Source organism: Microtus pennsylvanicus, chromosome 7, assembly GCF_037038515.1.
Source record: "Microtus pennsylvanicus isolate mMicPen1 chromosome 7, mMicPen1.hap1, whole genome shotgun sequence".
Lineage (NCBI taxonomy): Eukaryota > Metazoa > Chordata > Mammalia > Rodentia > Cricetidae > Microtus > Microtus pennsylvanicus.
Genome location: NC_134585.1, coordinates 106,190,840 through 106,206,996, shown reverse-complemented (window position 1 = coordinate 106,206,996; position 16,157 = coordinate 106,190,840). Strand labels below are relative to the sequence as shown.

Genomic DNA, 16,157 nt, shown 5'->3' with positions numbered 1-16,157 from the left:
CAGATACACAGACATACACACCACACATATATCACACTACATATACACACTACATAAATACACATCACACACACCACACACAAATACACATCACTCACACACCACACACATATACATTACACACTGCACATACACCACACACACAACACCCCACACATGCATACACACTACACACACATATTACACACTACACCCCCCCATGCACACACCACACACACATATTACACACTACAACATACCCCCACAGCCACACCACACACAAACACATTGCACACGCACACACAGACAAACAGATACATATCACACACACAGTTATTAAGTGACCCGTGCAATACACAGCTGCAATCCTAGCACCTGATGATGGAGCAGGACCTCCTGTTCAAGGTCATGCTCAGCTAAGCGGTGAGTTTGCCATCAGCCTGAGTTCAGAGACTTTGTCTTTAAAGTCCAAATGCATCTTTGCTATCATCTTACCTTCCCCTCTGTAGCTTTCTTTGTTGATGAAATTTCCTTCATAAGTTTTGGAATTTCCCTGTCAGATAAATGAGAAAAATGTCTAAGTTAGTTCTTTACAAAACTCTTTTAAAGTTATAAAATATACTTTAATAATTTAGTACCTAAAAACTACAGAGCAAAGTTAGAACAGGCTCACATACTCCAACACAAGCGCAATGTGCCGGTGCCGGACCCTGACCCACAGGTCGTCGTCTTCTTCGAGAACTGCCTCCTTGTCCTTCCCGTCGGTTCTGTACCTAAACAGGCCGGGGAGAACATTTTCAGAATCTCTTCCTCAGAAAGTAGAAAAAACATTTTTCTAAACAACAGTACTGAAAAGTAGACTCAGTCTGTTACTTAAGGGGGTCAAAACCTAAAGCAGATTAGAACCCTTCTATTAGAAATTTAGGAAAAACATCTTTTTCATCTCAAATGTTAGGTTTACAGTCTTGGCAGAACGCCATCTTACAAATTGAAAATTCAACATCCCACAGTGAGCTTTAAGAACAGAAGCAGCTAGGTGGACTGGCATTTGGAAGGCAGTTAGAAGGACCAGAGTCAAGGTCACGCCAGCAACAGTGTTCAGGGCCAGCCTGGGTCACAGGAGACCCGGTCTCAAATACAAAGACTACAAAGACCAATCAAGCAGCAAAGCTGAATACCCAAGCAGCTGCGCCTTTAATCACTTAGCATCACGATACGCTAGCTAGTGATCCACAGCGCAGTCATCACGTCCATCCGTCAAGAGCCAACGCACTAGTTAGGCTGCCCAGAGTGCTTGTGTAAAACCACAAACACAGCATCTGCAGCTTCTCCTAACCAAGCCTAAAGTCATGTCTCCTTTAAATAGGAAGAAGTGAGAAAACTAATATGGCTGTAAAAATACTGTGACAGCTTTACCAAGTTCTACTGGAGTAAGAGCAATTCAGGAGGTTCAGGGGACCATGATATTGGCTTTAAAAAAACTGAGTTCCTCAACGTAATTTCCTTTTTTAATGCAGATACCCTTTTCCTTGTGGAGGTAGGAAAGACTCAGCTGTCAATTTCCTCGGGCAGATAGGGACTACACAGCATTTTCTTAGTTTTGAACTATGGACAATGCATGTTGATTTCTGTTATATAAATGCAGTAGTTTCTATAACCCCAAAATTATAGGCTTCATTTACAAAACAATGTGGTCTAAGATACCCAAAGATAAATGGCTGTGTTCAATTACAAGGCTAACCTAAGGATGGAAGTCCTTTGTTATGCAAAATACCAGTGTGTACTTATGCCATTTAAGTGGCTTATAAGCAAACCAGTAGTGTGAAGGCAACACTCCAAGACACAACAGTCCATTAGAGTACATTTACAGTCTCTATGATGCATGAATAAGCAGAAAAATTGCTGGTTCCAGCAAAACTTGTGATGGAGGCCAGGCAGGGTGACACATGCCTTCAATGCCAGCACGTGGTAGACAGAGGCACTTGGACCTCTGAGAGTTCAAGGCGACCAGCCAGGAGTACATAGTGAGACCTTGGGAGGGTGTGATGGAGATTGGCAGGGAGGGGAGTCCCTCTACAGTGTGTTGAACATAGGGGTGAAGAGCAGGCAATCAAATCAAACTAAAATGGGGGGACACAGGTGATGTGTGGCTTGGGGACTGCTGTACCTACGTTTCCTTTTTCTCTGAGGATAATGGGAAACCATTTAAAGGTTCTGAGTGAAGTGGGCACGCTGACCTGGCTCTTACTAAGATTCTCTTTCTCCCGAGTTGGAAAAGCTGATGGGGGCGGGGACCGAAGACAGAAGCAGAGCATGAGAGGTCAGTGAGAAGTCTGAGGAAGACAGCGAGGGGGAGGTCAGAGGGCTAACATCGTGAGCTTCAGGCTAAGTCTGGTGTCATAAGCAAGCTGGAAAATTGGGTCTTTAAAATGTAGTTATGAAGATTTACTATTGAACTGAGTGTTTTTGAACTTGATTGGCCATGACTGAAATTTGGGCCTGAGAAAGTAGCTATGAGATAGGAGATGCATTTACTATGTGGAGCACTGCACTTTCCAGGGAGCTCCCAGCAACTCAGGTGTGGACACACACACTGAAGATGCTCACCAGACATTACAAATGAAGATATTCGCTAGGGAGTTGGTGTGAATCTGAAGTTAAAGCAGAAGGCTCAGTTGAGCCAATCACAGACAAACCTTGAGATTAATATGCTTCCAAAAGTATATAAACAGAGTCCACAAACTGAGCACTAGAACATTCCAACCCTGGGAAGCAGGGATTAAGAAGGAACCTGTTAGACCAGACTTTTGGATTTAGTGACCGAGGGGTAGAGTTTCTGGGCTGGCTCAGTGGATCAAAGTACTCGCAGCAGAAACATGACGGCTGAATTTTGGGTTCAACCACTGGGACCCATGAAGGAAGGAGAGAACCCACTCTGCATAACTGTCCTCAGAACTCCACATGCATGCTGAGGTATGTGTGTACTTGTGCTTGCGCGTATGCACATGTGCGTGAGCACACACACACACACGCACGCACGCACGCACACACACACACACAAATACTACAACACTATTTTCAATAAGAAGTCATGCCCCATGTAAAGACCGACGGAGCACGGGGAGTTTATACTCCCACATCAGTCTTCTCTCAACTTCTGGGGCTTAGAGTAAGAGGGTATCGCTGTCTTTGTGAAAACTAGCTGCCTTCCTTCCCCCAAGCAATTAAACCCGCCTTCGTTTGCCAGCAAATCTGGAGAGAGCACATTTTAATACTAGGTCAGGACTCTCTAAACTTCTGGCAAGTCTAGAACAAAATTCTCTATGGTCTGATACCAGATTCTTTCAAATCTACTGAACAATGCAGCTTGGTGACCTAGAGGGTAACAGGGGTGCTCTGCTGATTTCCTGGCTGATATCGACACAAACAAGACAGAAAAAAAAAATCAGGATTTAACTGGAATGCAAATAAAAACACAATAGAAAATACACAATTTAAGAAAAATTGCAAAGTATCATAATTATCAAAAGTTGCATTATTTTAATAAAACTACTCCTAATTATTTTTGTGGTTCAATGAATTTAATGTATGGCCCCATATATGCTAGGCAAGTGTTCTACAACTAAGTCCTCTTTTTACTCATTTATTTAAAGGAAGAAAAAAATTTTTTTGAGTTAAGGGCCTACTACACTGCCTAGGCTAGCCTTGAACTTGTGACTTTCCAGCATAAACCTCCTTAAGCCACCCAAGCAGCTGGAATTATAGGTCTGAACCACTGGATCCAGCTCTACTAAATTAATATAAACAAAATTACATAAAACTAATACTTAGTTTTACTGTTGTGTTCAAGTAGTAAATCTTTAACCTGGCATGCACCCCAGGTTGGCATCAAATTCATGATTTTTCTGCTAAATGTTTACAAATGCCGGAAACATTCAGCAAATCTTGTCTGAAAAATTACTACTTGGATTTAGAGATCATGGTATCATAAAGCTCTGTGAGTGTGTTTGTATACCTGTAAACTGATGAGAAGTAAAATGGCTTCTTGAAAAAGGCTGTCTCATGTCATTCACTTGTCCTAATATCCTTGCTTAGAGATTACATCAGTAACTATGGAAACAGTACAACTGTGCCCATTCTCAGCAGCGTTATACTGGGTTTTGGGTGTCTTAAAATAAATTATATCGACAAAACACTTTTGGGAATATGATTTAGAATTAACACAGCTTAATCATTTTCGATATAACACACATTTTGAAATATAATAACGGGAAGCTGGAGAGATGACTCAGCAGTTAAGAGCACTGGCTGCTCTCCCAGAGGACCTGGGCTCAATTACCAGCACCCACATGGCAGCTCACCATTGTCTGTAACTCCAGATACAGGGATCCAATACCCTCATACAGACATACATGTAGGCGAAACATCAAGTACACAAAATAAAAATAAATTAAAAAAAGAAATGATAATAATGAGTCTGACATTACTCTGAATGAGTGCAAACCCCTACCAACTTGTTGACTAGCACCTCTACTGCAGGACAGGTAAGGAGCAAATCTACTTAAAAGCTCTGAAGCAAGCTGCACATTAGCTTACAAAGTGAACATCTTGTCAGGTTACAGTTACAGGAGAGGGAGAGAGAGAGAAGGCTTCTGTATGAACAGGTTGCAGGTCTTTCAGGTTTCATTAGATAGTCTGTCTACAGCCCTTTAAAGCCCTTCAAGTTATACTTGCTTGTATGTATCATTCTCAATTGGTAGTAGATCATATGCCATTGCCTGAAAGGTCAGTTCATGCAGGACAGTGGACACAGGATCAAAGCCACGGTCAATTATTAAGAGCTGGGAATGAGTTTTACCCTAGAATAACAAGATAAAAGTATCTTAAGAAATTTCAGTATCTTTATGTGAACACATTTTTAATATTTAAAACTTTTAATAATAATTTTGGTATTTAATAAAAGATTAATCCTGTCCCTCAACAAAAACACACAATAAAACAAAACAAATGAATGTCCTAAGATGTGAAATTATATTACAACAAACAAAAGCATGAGTGCACAGTAGGGAAAAACAAGGCTATGCAACTAACATTTTCATAATCAGATTGAGGCTATATACATCAGTTTAATACTCCCTAATTTTCTTTGAAGAAGTAACATCTACCTTTCCCTAAATACTCCTTCCTTTTCTCTCTCCCTAGGACGGGATCTCACCACGTGGCTAAGCCAGGCTAGCGTTGGACTCGCCATCCTTCCTCAGTTTCCCCGTGCTGCGCCTACAGACACACGCTGCTACAACACCTGGCCAAAGTTAGCTTCTTGTGCATTCGGTTCTACAAATAGTAAGGCTGACATAATCTGTGAACAGCAGCTACTACTTGAGTTCTTTGTGTTGATATTTGCTAGTCAAGAAAAGCCTATTTTATTTCACAGAGATACCACCTCACAGTTTTTATGGCACCCTTGAGACAGACATTATCATATCCACATGACAAAGAGGCCATTAAAATTCAGCATTAAATCAGCTATTTTAAGAGTAGAGATTACATTAGCCAGGCAGTGGTGGCGCATGCCTTTAATTCCAGCACTTGGGAGGCAGAGGCAGGTGGATCTCTGTAAGTTCCAGGCAAGCCTGGTCTATAAAGTGAGTTCCAAGGCAGCCAGGACTACACAGAGAAATCCTGTCTTGAAAACAAAAAAACAAGGCAAAAACAAAACAAAAAAGTAGAGATTATATTAATGACAATCAAGACTATAAATCATAATAAAAAAACCCTGTTAACATTAATTCAAAAACAATATCAACCACTAAACAGCGGACGAGGAGCAGTGTTGGAAATTCCACTGCTAATGCTTGGATCTTTTCCAGTTCTTTCTTGGGAGAGGGTGAGGGGTGTGGTAGTGAGAACCAAACCCAGGCTTTCATGCTAGGCAGGTCTCTACCACTAAGCTATTATTCACTTTTGATGTTGAGCTCACTTTGTAGGCAGGCCCTGAACTTTGATCTTCCTCAGTCTCCAGAGTAACTAGGATTACAGCCCTGTGGTAGCAATCCTGGTTTGTACTCCACTCTTAGAAGTAGCTAACTCTTTAGCTTAGCAGTCAAAGACCTAAGCAAGAGGTAACTAGCTACAATTCAGACAACATTTCCTATGTATTTGCACAGAGCAGACAGGTAAATCACGTAGCTAGACTTGAAAATGCGTCTGAATTACCGCCTCTCCTGATAGAGGTGAAGCAGTGAGGTACAGTGAGAAAGAGAATACTGTGGAACCAGATATGGGGTTGAGTTCAGCTGCGATCAGTTTCTTGTTGTATGGCCTCGGTTAAGTTTCTCAACCTTTCTTACGTTAGTATTCACTTGGTAAAAATTATATCAAATGGCAGGACCTCTCCCTTGGGAGATTGTTGTGAAGGTTAAATGTATTTACAATGAAACACAACATACATGAGCTGAGAGTCTGCAGAAACACACAAATGAAAAGGCAATCCTGGGCATTTATAGAAATATTTGAAAGACCATGGTATCACTTGGCTGACAAATTAGGAAAGGTTTCAAAACAAGGTAAGCCTCATAGGTGCTTGAATAAAGGAAGGTGCCACCTGAAGGATATGCAGTTCTCCAGGAGAGAGAATAAAAAGAGGGAGGGAGAGAGCGAGCATCTGCCTTTTCCCCACTGAACCTCTATGGGACTAAAGAGACATCTACTATACTTCCTTGCCTTAACAAACACTTGTCACTGCCTACCATGGTTGTTAAGCCACTCCACCTTTGTAGACTCACAGCTTTCACTAAACCTCTATGCCCAGAGTCACCTTTCAAGTAACCAGCATAATTTCTAAATTGACATCTTCCATTCATGTTTAACACTGAATTTTATCCTTCTATGTCTCCACCCAAAGAACTCTGTTACTCTTGCAATAAGATATTACTGTCTTTATTATGCTCTAGTCATTCTTGAAGCTCGGGGCCTCCTCCTGCAGGATACCTTCTAAGCCAGGTTTAGAGTAAGATAACTCCCAGCCTGTGTTGCCACTGTATTCTGTGCATTCCTTTCAAGCCGCCCACTGCACAGCACGGCCAATCAGCATCCTTGGCCTTCTCCTCTTCTGACTAGGGCAGTTCCTGCCTTTATGCTCTAGCTATTGTGTGGCTTCCCAGCCTCTGACACCACTTGTCCATCTCCTTCCTCGGCTCTTCCTTCTCTAGCCATGCCTACATGCTGGCATTCCCCAGGTTCCAACTTTAGGCTTTGATTACATTACATTATTTTTAGCAGACAATAACAAAGGTTGCTATGTATTCCTCTTACATGTACAAAATACTTAGATGTTACCTCATCTAATTTTCATAACAACCAAGCAAGGCACACATTATCATTCACTTCAGAGCTGAGAAACAACTCAAGATTGCAAAGCTAGTAATAGCAGGAATCCCAGCCTTTATTAAATACTAACTCAGTGGAAGGCATTATTCTAAAGACTTCATACAATTAACTCATTTAATCCTTTCATTAGCTTAAAAATAGGCTTAAAAAATTAGTTTAAAGATGCCTTATTTAAAATAATTATTCATTAAATGGCAGAGCCAAGATGTGAACACACTGCTGACGTCAAAGCCTCAGCCTCCCTCACGACAGAACTGTCAAATCACACAATCTACTAAAGTTTCCGCTAAGGACTCTCAAATCAGAGCTGAAGATCCATCTTAGTGATCCCCACATCAATACTAGAAAACTGGTGAGCACAGGCTGCTCTGGTTAGGGAAGCAGCAGAGCTTCTGCAGAGCCACTGCGTGCTGTTCACAGTTACCTTTATCAGGCCTTTCTCGTCCATCTTGTAGTACTCTTCAAGTTTTTTTTCAACCATTTGTGCAAGCTTACTGGCATTATCTAGAGGTTTACTAGAAATGGAAAAAAATATTTTAACAATTATCTTTCAGGACATACTTTACAATATTATAAAGGTAAATTCTAAAAGAAGACTACAACTTTGTTATAAAATGCAAACATTTACAAACATAGAAAACTATCAAACATGTCATATGCCATAGCCTTAGCATCTGCTTCAGAAATTTTAATATGAAGAAATAAAATATTAAATATAAAGTTGCCATTCCTGTATCCCTCCCTCTATCACTACATTGGATTCTATATATTCATTCCCCTAAAAGTGGAGGGACTCTGAAATCATTCTCAACACACAGAAAGAAAACGCTTGGCACATTTCTCCACGTACACATTTCTCTAGGTGCACTGCATATGAAGGTAAAAATCCTGGGCCTTAGAGTATATGCATTCTAAATGTTACCAAACTGCTTTCCAAAAGCCAGGCAGTGGTGGCACACGCCTTTAATCCCAGTACTTGGGAGGCAAAGGCAGGCGGATCTCTGTGAGTCCGAGACCAGCCTGGTCTATAAAGTGAGTTCCAGGACAGGCCCCAAAAGCTACAGAGAAACCCTTCCTCAAAAAACAAACAACAACAACAAATCAAAAAGCAAAACAAACAAAAAAAAAACCCAAAATAAATAATAAATAAATAAATAAAAAACCCAAATTGCTTTCCAAAAGAAGTGACAATTCTCCCCCAGCAGCACGTGCCGTTTCCTCACATCCTCTCTTTTGCTGTTTTCTAAGACAGCTACACATTAAAACCTTGTATGCTCTGTGGGTGGAGATACGGCTCGGTGGTTTAACAGGCTTAAACTCTCTTGCAGGGAGCCTGGTTTTTGTTCCTAGAGCACACATGAGACTCTAACTGCAGTTCCTCTTCCGACCTCTAGGGCAGCTGTGCACTCGTGGTGCACATAAATTCATGCAGGCACAAACACATTCATATAAACAAAAGTAAATAAATATTTAATAATAAAAAATGAAAGAATGGTAGCATCATACTTTAAATTGTAACTTCATGATTAGTGGTATTAGTATATTTTCTAAACCTACAAGAAAAATGTTGGAAAATGCTCTTCAGCTAGCACACTAACCTGCAAAATGGGGAAGGGTTCTCATATGATGCTTTTAAAAGTGTTTAAGAATCTTTTGATTTTAAAAATAAAGGCACAAATAGTGATTTTTATATTTTTGCTGAAAATGCTTTTTAAAAAAAGTCATTTTATTTTAGAATTTACCTTAAAAGTTTCTATAGCATAAAGGAGTATTCTGTTAAAGAACAGGTAGAATTTGTGTATTTATGATGTGTGTGTGTCTATGGAGGCCAGAGGGACAGGGTCTCTCACTGAACCTGGAACTCACCCTCTCAGCTAGACTGGCGTAGGAGACATGTGACCAGCCTCTGTGTGACTGCTGGGATCTGAACTCAGGCTCTCGTGCTTGCACAACTAGTAGTTTACCAATGCAGCCGTCTCCCGGCCCCAGAATTTTTAAAGCCAATCAAAGCATATCTGTAATAAAACTATTATATTATAAATGGTTTATATTTACTCACTTTTCTGAGTCTAACCAACCATCAACAACAGTAGAAGCTTAAAAGACACTAAACTCCAGCAAGAGGCAAACCACTTAGCTAAATTCCACTAAGCCCAGATTATCATTAGCATATTATTTACAGTTTTCCTAACTCCCAAGGTAAAAAGCTTGTTTGGTGATGTCTGAGTTAAAGAGATTTATTATACTGCTCTACTAATTAACAGGAGATTATTTGTGGACTCTAGCATGGAGTAGTGCAGGTATAGAGGTCAGGGGATAGCTTGTGATAATCAATTCCCTTTTTCCACCAGGGAGGCCCTGTGGCTCAAACTCAGTATCAGACCCTTGGTAGCAAGCCCTTTACTTGCTGAGTCATCTTGCCAGCTACCAACAGCGGATTTTAAAATGCCAACATTAAGAGTGATGAAGCATGCAGCAATGCATAAATGTGCAATTAAAGAGTTTACCAGTCAACTGGACAGATGCCACTGTTGAGACACAGAACCTGCTCAGGAAGTCAATGGCACACTTGCTATGCGCAGCAGTGGAGTGGAGGCACCGCCTTTCTTAGGAATTTACACGTGACGGCCTTTTATTCTAGCAACTCCATGAGAAGGCCATTGCCATCACTCCCATTTTATAATCATACATTCTAAGACCAGATTAAACACAGCCAGCAGCAGAGCCAGGATTACAACCCAAGTGACCGACAGCACACACAGCAGTGTCTCTTAGAGAGTAACATTGAACAAAACACTATGAAACAGACAAAATCCTATGATCTCATCTATAGTAGTTCAAAATCAGGCAAAACTGAGCCGCACCTCAAAGGTGAGCAGCAGTTTGCTCTGGGGAGGGAGAGGGAAGGTGGCCAGTAGGAACTGGGGGGCTGTGGGATACTGCGGAGCTGTTCTTCACATGAGGGTCGAGCAGCTACTGTTCATACTGGAATGAACTTACAAACCTGATACAGAAAATGAATGTACTTTACACTAAACTTTGTTTTCATAAAGAAAAAAGTAAATAAAGGTATGTAGTATAAAAGTTTAAAAAATTTCGCCTTTACAGCCAATAAAACAACCCTTGAAGCATTCCTTAAACTGATCAAACAAACAAAGCTTTCTGTAAGTAAACGAAAGCAAACTTCAGTTCTGACGTTCCGCTACAGAGGCTGTTACTCTGCGATCTGAAGCCTAAACTCTCGATTTTCTTTATGCAGAGCCTGGAGACCATACAAGGGAGCTCTACTCTGCAAAGCGATACAAAAAACAGAGCTACGGTGCTTTAGGCCTCATCACAAACGAACAACACGCACACTCCGCGCCTTACCTCTTATACCTCACTCCAGGGTTCTCATCCAAAGTGGCACACACTGTCACTATCTGCTCAGCCATCGCCTCCATGACCGCTTCCTTCCTGCTGGCGTTACTAGGGTCTGGACTGTAACAGTAATAGAACGCGTCTGGTACGTCAAGAGTATAAACCTAATGGAGGTCAGAAAAAGTTAGACTGTCAATCTAGAACCTTGACTCTACAGATTCCAAAGAAACCAGAGCTGTGGCTGGGATGTGGGAGGACGAGCGCTCGCAGGCTGACTCCTGACGGCTGTCTATCTGACTCAGCTCCACCCTTCACCTCTACCCATCTGCCCCGGTTTACTCTGCCTCACGCCTTCAAGTCTTGTTTCAAACACAGATTGTACTGACTGAGCTTTACAACCTGCGCAACAGAAAAAGGAGTCTGAAGTAGGAAGTATCAAAATGAAAATACCTAATGCCTGGCAGAAAGAAAATTAAGAAATCTTAACCTAGTTCAGAATAATCCAGAAACTTCTTTAATTGTTTATCTTAGAATCACATCCTTAAAAGATTTTCTTCCCCAAATCATAAGTCACTGTGAAAGATAAGACTTAACACAAATACAATGAAATCTCAGATGCACTGATTCATTCAGCTATGAAGGAACAAGGCTAGCAGCCCATTAGAGCGTTATTTGAAGGATGGGCAGAGAGGAGTTGAGAGTTCAGTAACCTAAGTTTGGGGTTTTCAAAAATAGTGACAGTAATCCCTCTCACTTAGATAAGGTATTGGGTGTAGGAACAGATAGGAAATGGATAGGTTATGTAACAAGTTATGAATAAACTTCCTTGCTTTTCCTTTCAAAGTCATTTATTCTCTGAACAACCAACAACAGCAGCCTGAGCACAGACTGAAGTTCAGCTGTGCCCACCCAGGGTCTCTGCTCTCAAAGGCTCAGCTGCTGTGTTAACTACCAACCAACAAGCACTCTGCACATGAACTGTCACCGCATAGCGCACCCTCCCACTGGAGCAGGTAGTGGTACTTGTTAGAAATGTTACTATCCCGTATCTGTGCCTAAAAGACTGCTCCCCACAGCAGCTGCTCCCAACCTTTGTCGTGGGGGTTGAATGACCCTTCCACAAGGGTTGCCTATGACCACTGGAAAACACAGGTATTTAGATTACTTTTCATTACAGTAGCAAAATTACACTTATGTGGCAAAAATAATGTTGTGGTTGTGGTTACCACAACGAGAGCTGTATTAAAGGGTTGCAGCATTAGGGAGATTGAGAACAGTGCCCTATAGGAACGTATTTCCCACCCACTGATGTCTTGACTGTGGAATGTTAGTAGAACAGACACGTATCATGCAAGAAGCTCTAAGAACCGTGTGTGTGTGTGTGTGTGTGTGTGTGTGTGTGTGTGTGTGTGTGTGTGTGTGTATACACAAGTGTGATGGGGTAGGGAGGGTTAAACGCTTGTCTGGCATGTTCAAGGCCCTGGACTTGATCCCCAACACCTACCAAAACCAAACAAATCCCCAACAACAAAAATGACCATCAAGAGTAACAAAAGGAATTGTTTGGCTCCAACATTTTTTGTTTGTTTTTTTCGAGACAGGGTTTCTCTGTAGCTTGGAAGCCTGTCCTGGAACTAGCTCTTGCAGACCAGGCTGGCCTCGAACTTACAGAAATCTGCTTGCCTCTGCCTCCCGAGTGTTGGGATTAAAAGTGTGCGCTACCACCGCCCGGCTGCTCCAACATTTTTTTCTTTTCCTGGTTATATCTCCATTGTTTTCTTCAGCTTAAGTCCCAGAATACAGAAGATGTTAAATAAAACCCCAGCCAATCACAATGACTTCACAGTGACATCCAAGACTCCACTTTTCCTTAAAGACTTGAGGATTGGGCCAAAGCTTCCTCATCCATACTATCTTGAAGATGCTGTAGCCCCCTGCAGTCTACACTCATGGACCACACTCCTTGTGACCCAGATTCCTGCTGTCCCCACCTATTTCTGCTTCTGCATTTTTACATTCAGGTCATTCTTACCCCCTAAAATGTGCCTCTTAATTGCTACCATGAAAAACTGTATTCATTTTTCAAATGTTTCCCTAGTCTCCTAGGAAATACTCCTTTTGTGGCTGACTGTGACATGTGTCCTCCCTTACTTTACAGTGACGACTCCAGTCATTGGGAAGCACAGTTAGACAAGCCTATCCAAGACACTTTCAGCTTCCCACATGCTTAGCATAGTCACAGGACTAAATTTTAGCAAATACAGTATAAATGAAGGTTCTTATTTTATACTGCCTCTCTACTTATTATATACCCTCTGTTATCCTGCTACCCCAAATAAGAATATAATAATTTTATAGTCATCTGGATCATGAAGGGAATACCTAAGAGAATAGGTTCCTGACAATTCTGTAGACTGTGTAAGTAAAGCCCATTTCCTGACTTTTTAAACAGAAAGAAGTACATTTTCACACTGTTTTGGCCACTGAAAGCTTGTATTTTCCTACTTTACTCAGTTGAACCTAATCCTAACTGATACAGCTTTTGAATACTCTGTATCTGTCACTGTTCTCGAATGAGACTAAACTAGCTATTACGTCATCACTCCACAGAACTGCCTTGAATGTAGCCATCTCTAGTTGGGACAGTCTCACTTGTGGACCAGGCTGGCCTTGGGATCCTATTGCCTTTGCCTCCCTAGTGCTGGTATCTAAGGCATGCGCTATGACACCTGCCTGAAATAACATTATGATTACATCTCAGATGAGCCCCTGCTCCTAGCTTAGAGCATTTAGCAGTACGTCACATGTATTTCCAATATGTTTTTAGTCTCATCACAATTTTTCCATAGCAATTAAACTTATTAGGTAAAGCCAGGCATGGTACTGGGCATTTCTAATCCTACTACTTATTAGGTACAATCAGACACTACCTCAAAATAATTTTTGTAAGTAAATTCTCATAAGATGTATATCTAGGAAGTAAATTAGGAGGGGACCTTAACGATCATATTTCACAGACTGGTAGTAAACTCCCTCAGGGGACTTCTTTCTATACACTGATATTTTCTGCCATAAGCCATCAACTTAAGTCGCATTGCTATAAAATTCCTTCCTGCAAACACAGCAACCATAGGATTTGAAAGAATTCTGGGGCTAAAACTATTTATTATCTTTTGTGAAGTAATGATCTGGAAATACCCACAGCATTTTCTAGACTACTGTTTATAGCACACATGACTTCAGGAAGCTTAGTTTCACCCTACACTAAAGCTACATACTGTATTAAAGGATGAATTTTAAGAAAACTTAATAGAGTCTTAAAAATCTTACACTACGGACTACAGTGTTTGCCAGACTAGCAAAGCTGAAAAGAGGAACACTGTATCTAGGATCTTTCTAGTCCCAAATACTGACCTGGTAGTTCCAAAGATCTCCAAATATTCCTCTAGATAATCTAAAATCGGCTGTGTAACTTGGGGTAAGTTTTTAACCTCTTAAATTTCCAGCCTTTAAAATGGGTATAGAAAGCCAGGCATGGCAGTACATCCCTTTAATCCCAGCACTCAGGAGGCAGAGGTAAGTGACTCTGAGTTCCTGGCCACCCTGGTCAGGACAGCTTCGGCTACACAGTGAGGCCTTGCCTTAAAAAAACGAAAAAAAAAAAAACAAAAACAAAAACCCAAAAAAACAATAACAAAAAACAAAAAAACACGAGACAAAACATGGGAATAGAAGTATCTACAGAACTAGTGAAAAGCTGAAATTACTAAATTTATGTAAAGCAACCAAGAAAATGATCTGACAGAGTAAATACTCTATTGGTGACTACTATTCTCATCACTACCATCATTAACCAAGCTCGTTAACTGTGTCAAATATAAAACAAATAAACAGTCTTTATTTCACAGTTATATGTATCAAATATTTATTTAAAACTTTTGTTTAAATATCATAAAGGATTACAAAAGCTAAAGAAAGATCTCTGAATTTCATAATCTAATGACTGGGGATGAAACTTAACAGACATGGCATGTGAGACCAGATAAGAAATTTAAGCCCCTCTTTTCATTATTAATGTTGTATTCCAATTTTTGTTCATATTTCTTCATTTATTTGTAGGTTAGGCATAACATTTACCAACACCAAATAAATACATCAAACATTCTCAGATCACAATTTAGCAACAAGCTTATAAAACTAATTCTGAAAATCTATTATGAGCAAAAATTAAAAAATAAAAATTACCAGTACCTGAGACTCATGTGGAATAAAGGAAATGTTTATTTCTTTACATCTTCTTATTGACTTGGAGCAAGATGCCTTAATCTTGTTAAAGAGGCTGTCAGGGCAAACTGGGGGGGAAGCACAAGTCCATAAACATTTTGAATAAATCATCCTAACATGCAATCATATTCTTATGCATAGCAGCTGGATTTTATAGAGATTACCCCATAGACAGACAGTCAATACAAGGCACGACACAGACGGGGAGTAACAGGCTTCTTTTGTTGTTGTTTTTCAAGACAGGGTTTCTCTGTGTAGCCCTGGCTGTCCTGGAACTTGCTCTGAAGACCAGGCTGGCCTCGAACTCAGAGATCCTCCTACCCCTGCCTCCCAAGTGTTGGGATTAAAGGCATGTGCCAGCACCACCCGGCTTCAGACTTCTTGTTTACATACAGTTACATAACAGAACAAATAAAACATAAATGTCTCGGGACTTCTGTCCTCTCTTCCACTTTTCAGGTATATATATATACAATGGGAAAAATATGGTAGATTTTTTTCTCCCATAAAATATGCCAAACAAATATTTTCTTTGGTACCTTCCAACAGGCTGCTTTCTGTTAATTGGAATTATGGTTAAGATTTCTAACGCTCATACACGGTAACTAAAAAGCAGAGACTCTAAGGCCAACAGGACGATGAACGACGAGGTAAGGCACTTACAGTCAGTGAAGTACAGATACGCGGCTTTATATTTGTTCTCAGACTTACTTCCAAAATCTCGCAAGAAACAATCTACAGACTTAAAAAGAAGTGAGATGTTAACACATATTTTATTAAATACTGATTTCAATATGCTAGCTTTGAAGTAACCAAGTTTATAATATCTCAATAAAATAACCCCTTACTGGCTAAAAGTCTAACCTACGAACGGATCTTTAAAGCTAACCACTTCTCCAGTCAGTGCCAGCTAAGACCACAGAATAAGGTCACACGCGAGAAGGAAACATGAATACATGGATGGTGTTATGGGCAAACAGGCTGTCTAGGACACAGACAACAGATGAAGGAACTGAGAAGCCAAGGTACTGGCAGTACCATCTGACAATGAGATCACCAAGACTAATCACTGAGGAAGTGTTGAAAAACTCAAACTGCTGAGACCGCGAGTGCGGTGGGCACCTCAGGGAGGAAGGGGACAGACT

General features: G+C 40.7%; 1 protein-coding gene across 1 annotated transcript in view; it reads right to left on the bottom strand.

Annotated features, from left to right (window-relative positions):
• The window catches only part of Stxbp3 (syntaxin binding protein 3), a 49,248-nt gene that overhangs the window by 14,777 nt on the left and 18,314 nt on the right, over window positions 1–16,157 (bottom strand). Inside the window, exons 5-11 of the mRNA XM_075981580.1 lie at window positions 15,676–15,754; window positions 14,980–15,080; window positions 10,738–10,892; window positions 7,793–7,883; window positions 4,714–4,838; window positions 657–752; window positions 475–532 (exon numbers count right to left, since the gene is read on the bottom strand). Of these exons, the coding sequence (XP_075837695.1) occupies window positions 475–532; window positions 657–752; window positions 4,714–4,838; window positions 7,793–7,883; window positions 10,738–10,892; window positions 14,980–15,080; window positions 15,676–15,754 (705 nt within the window). The remainder of the gene's footprint in view (window positions 1–474; window positions 533–656; window positions 753–4,713; window positions 4,839–7,792; window positions 7,884–10,737; window positions 10,893–14,979; window positions 15,081–15,675; window positions 15,755–16,157) is intronic.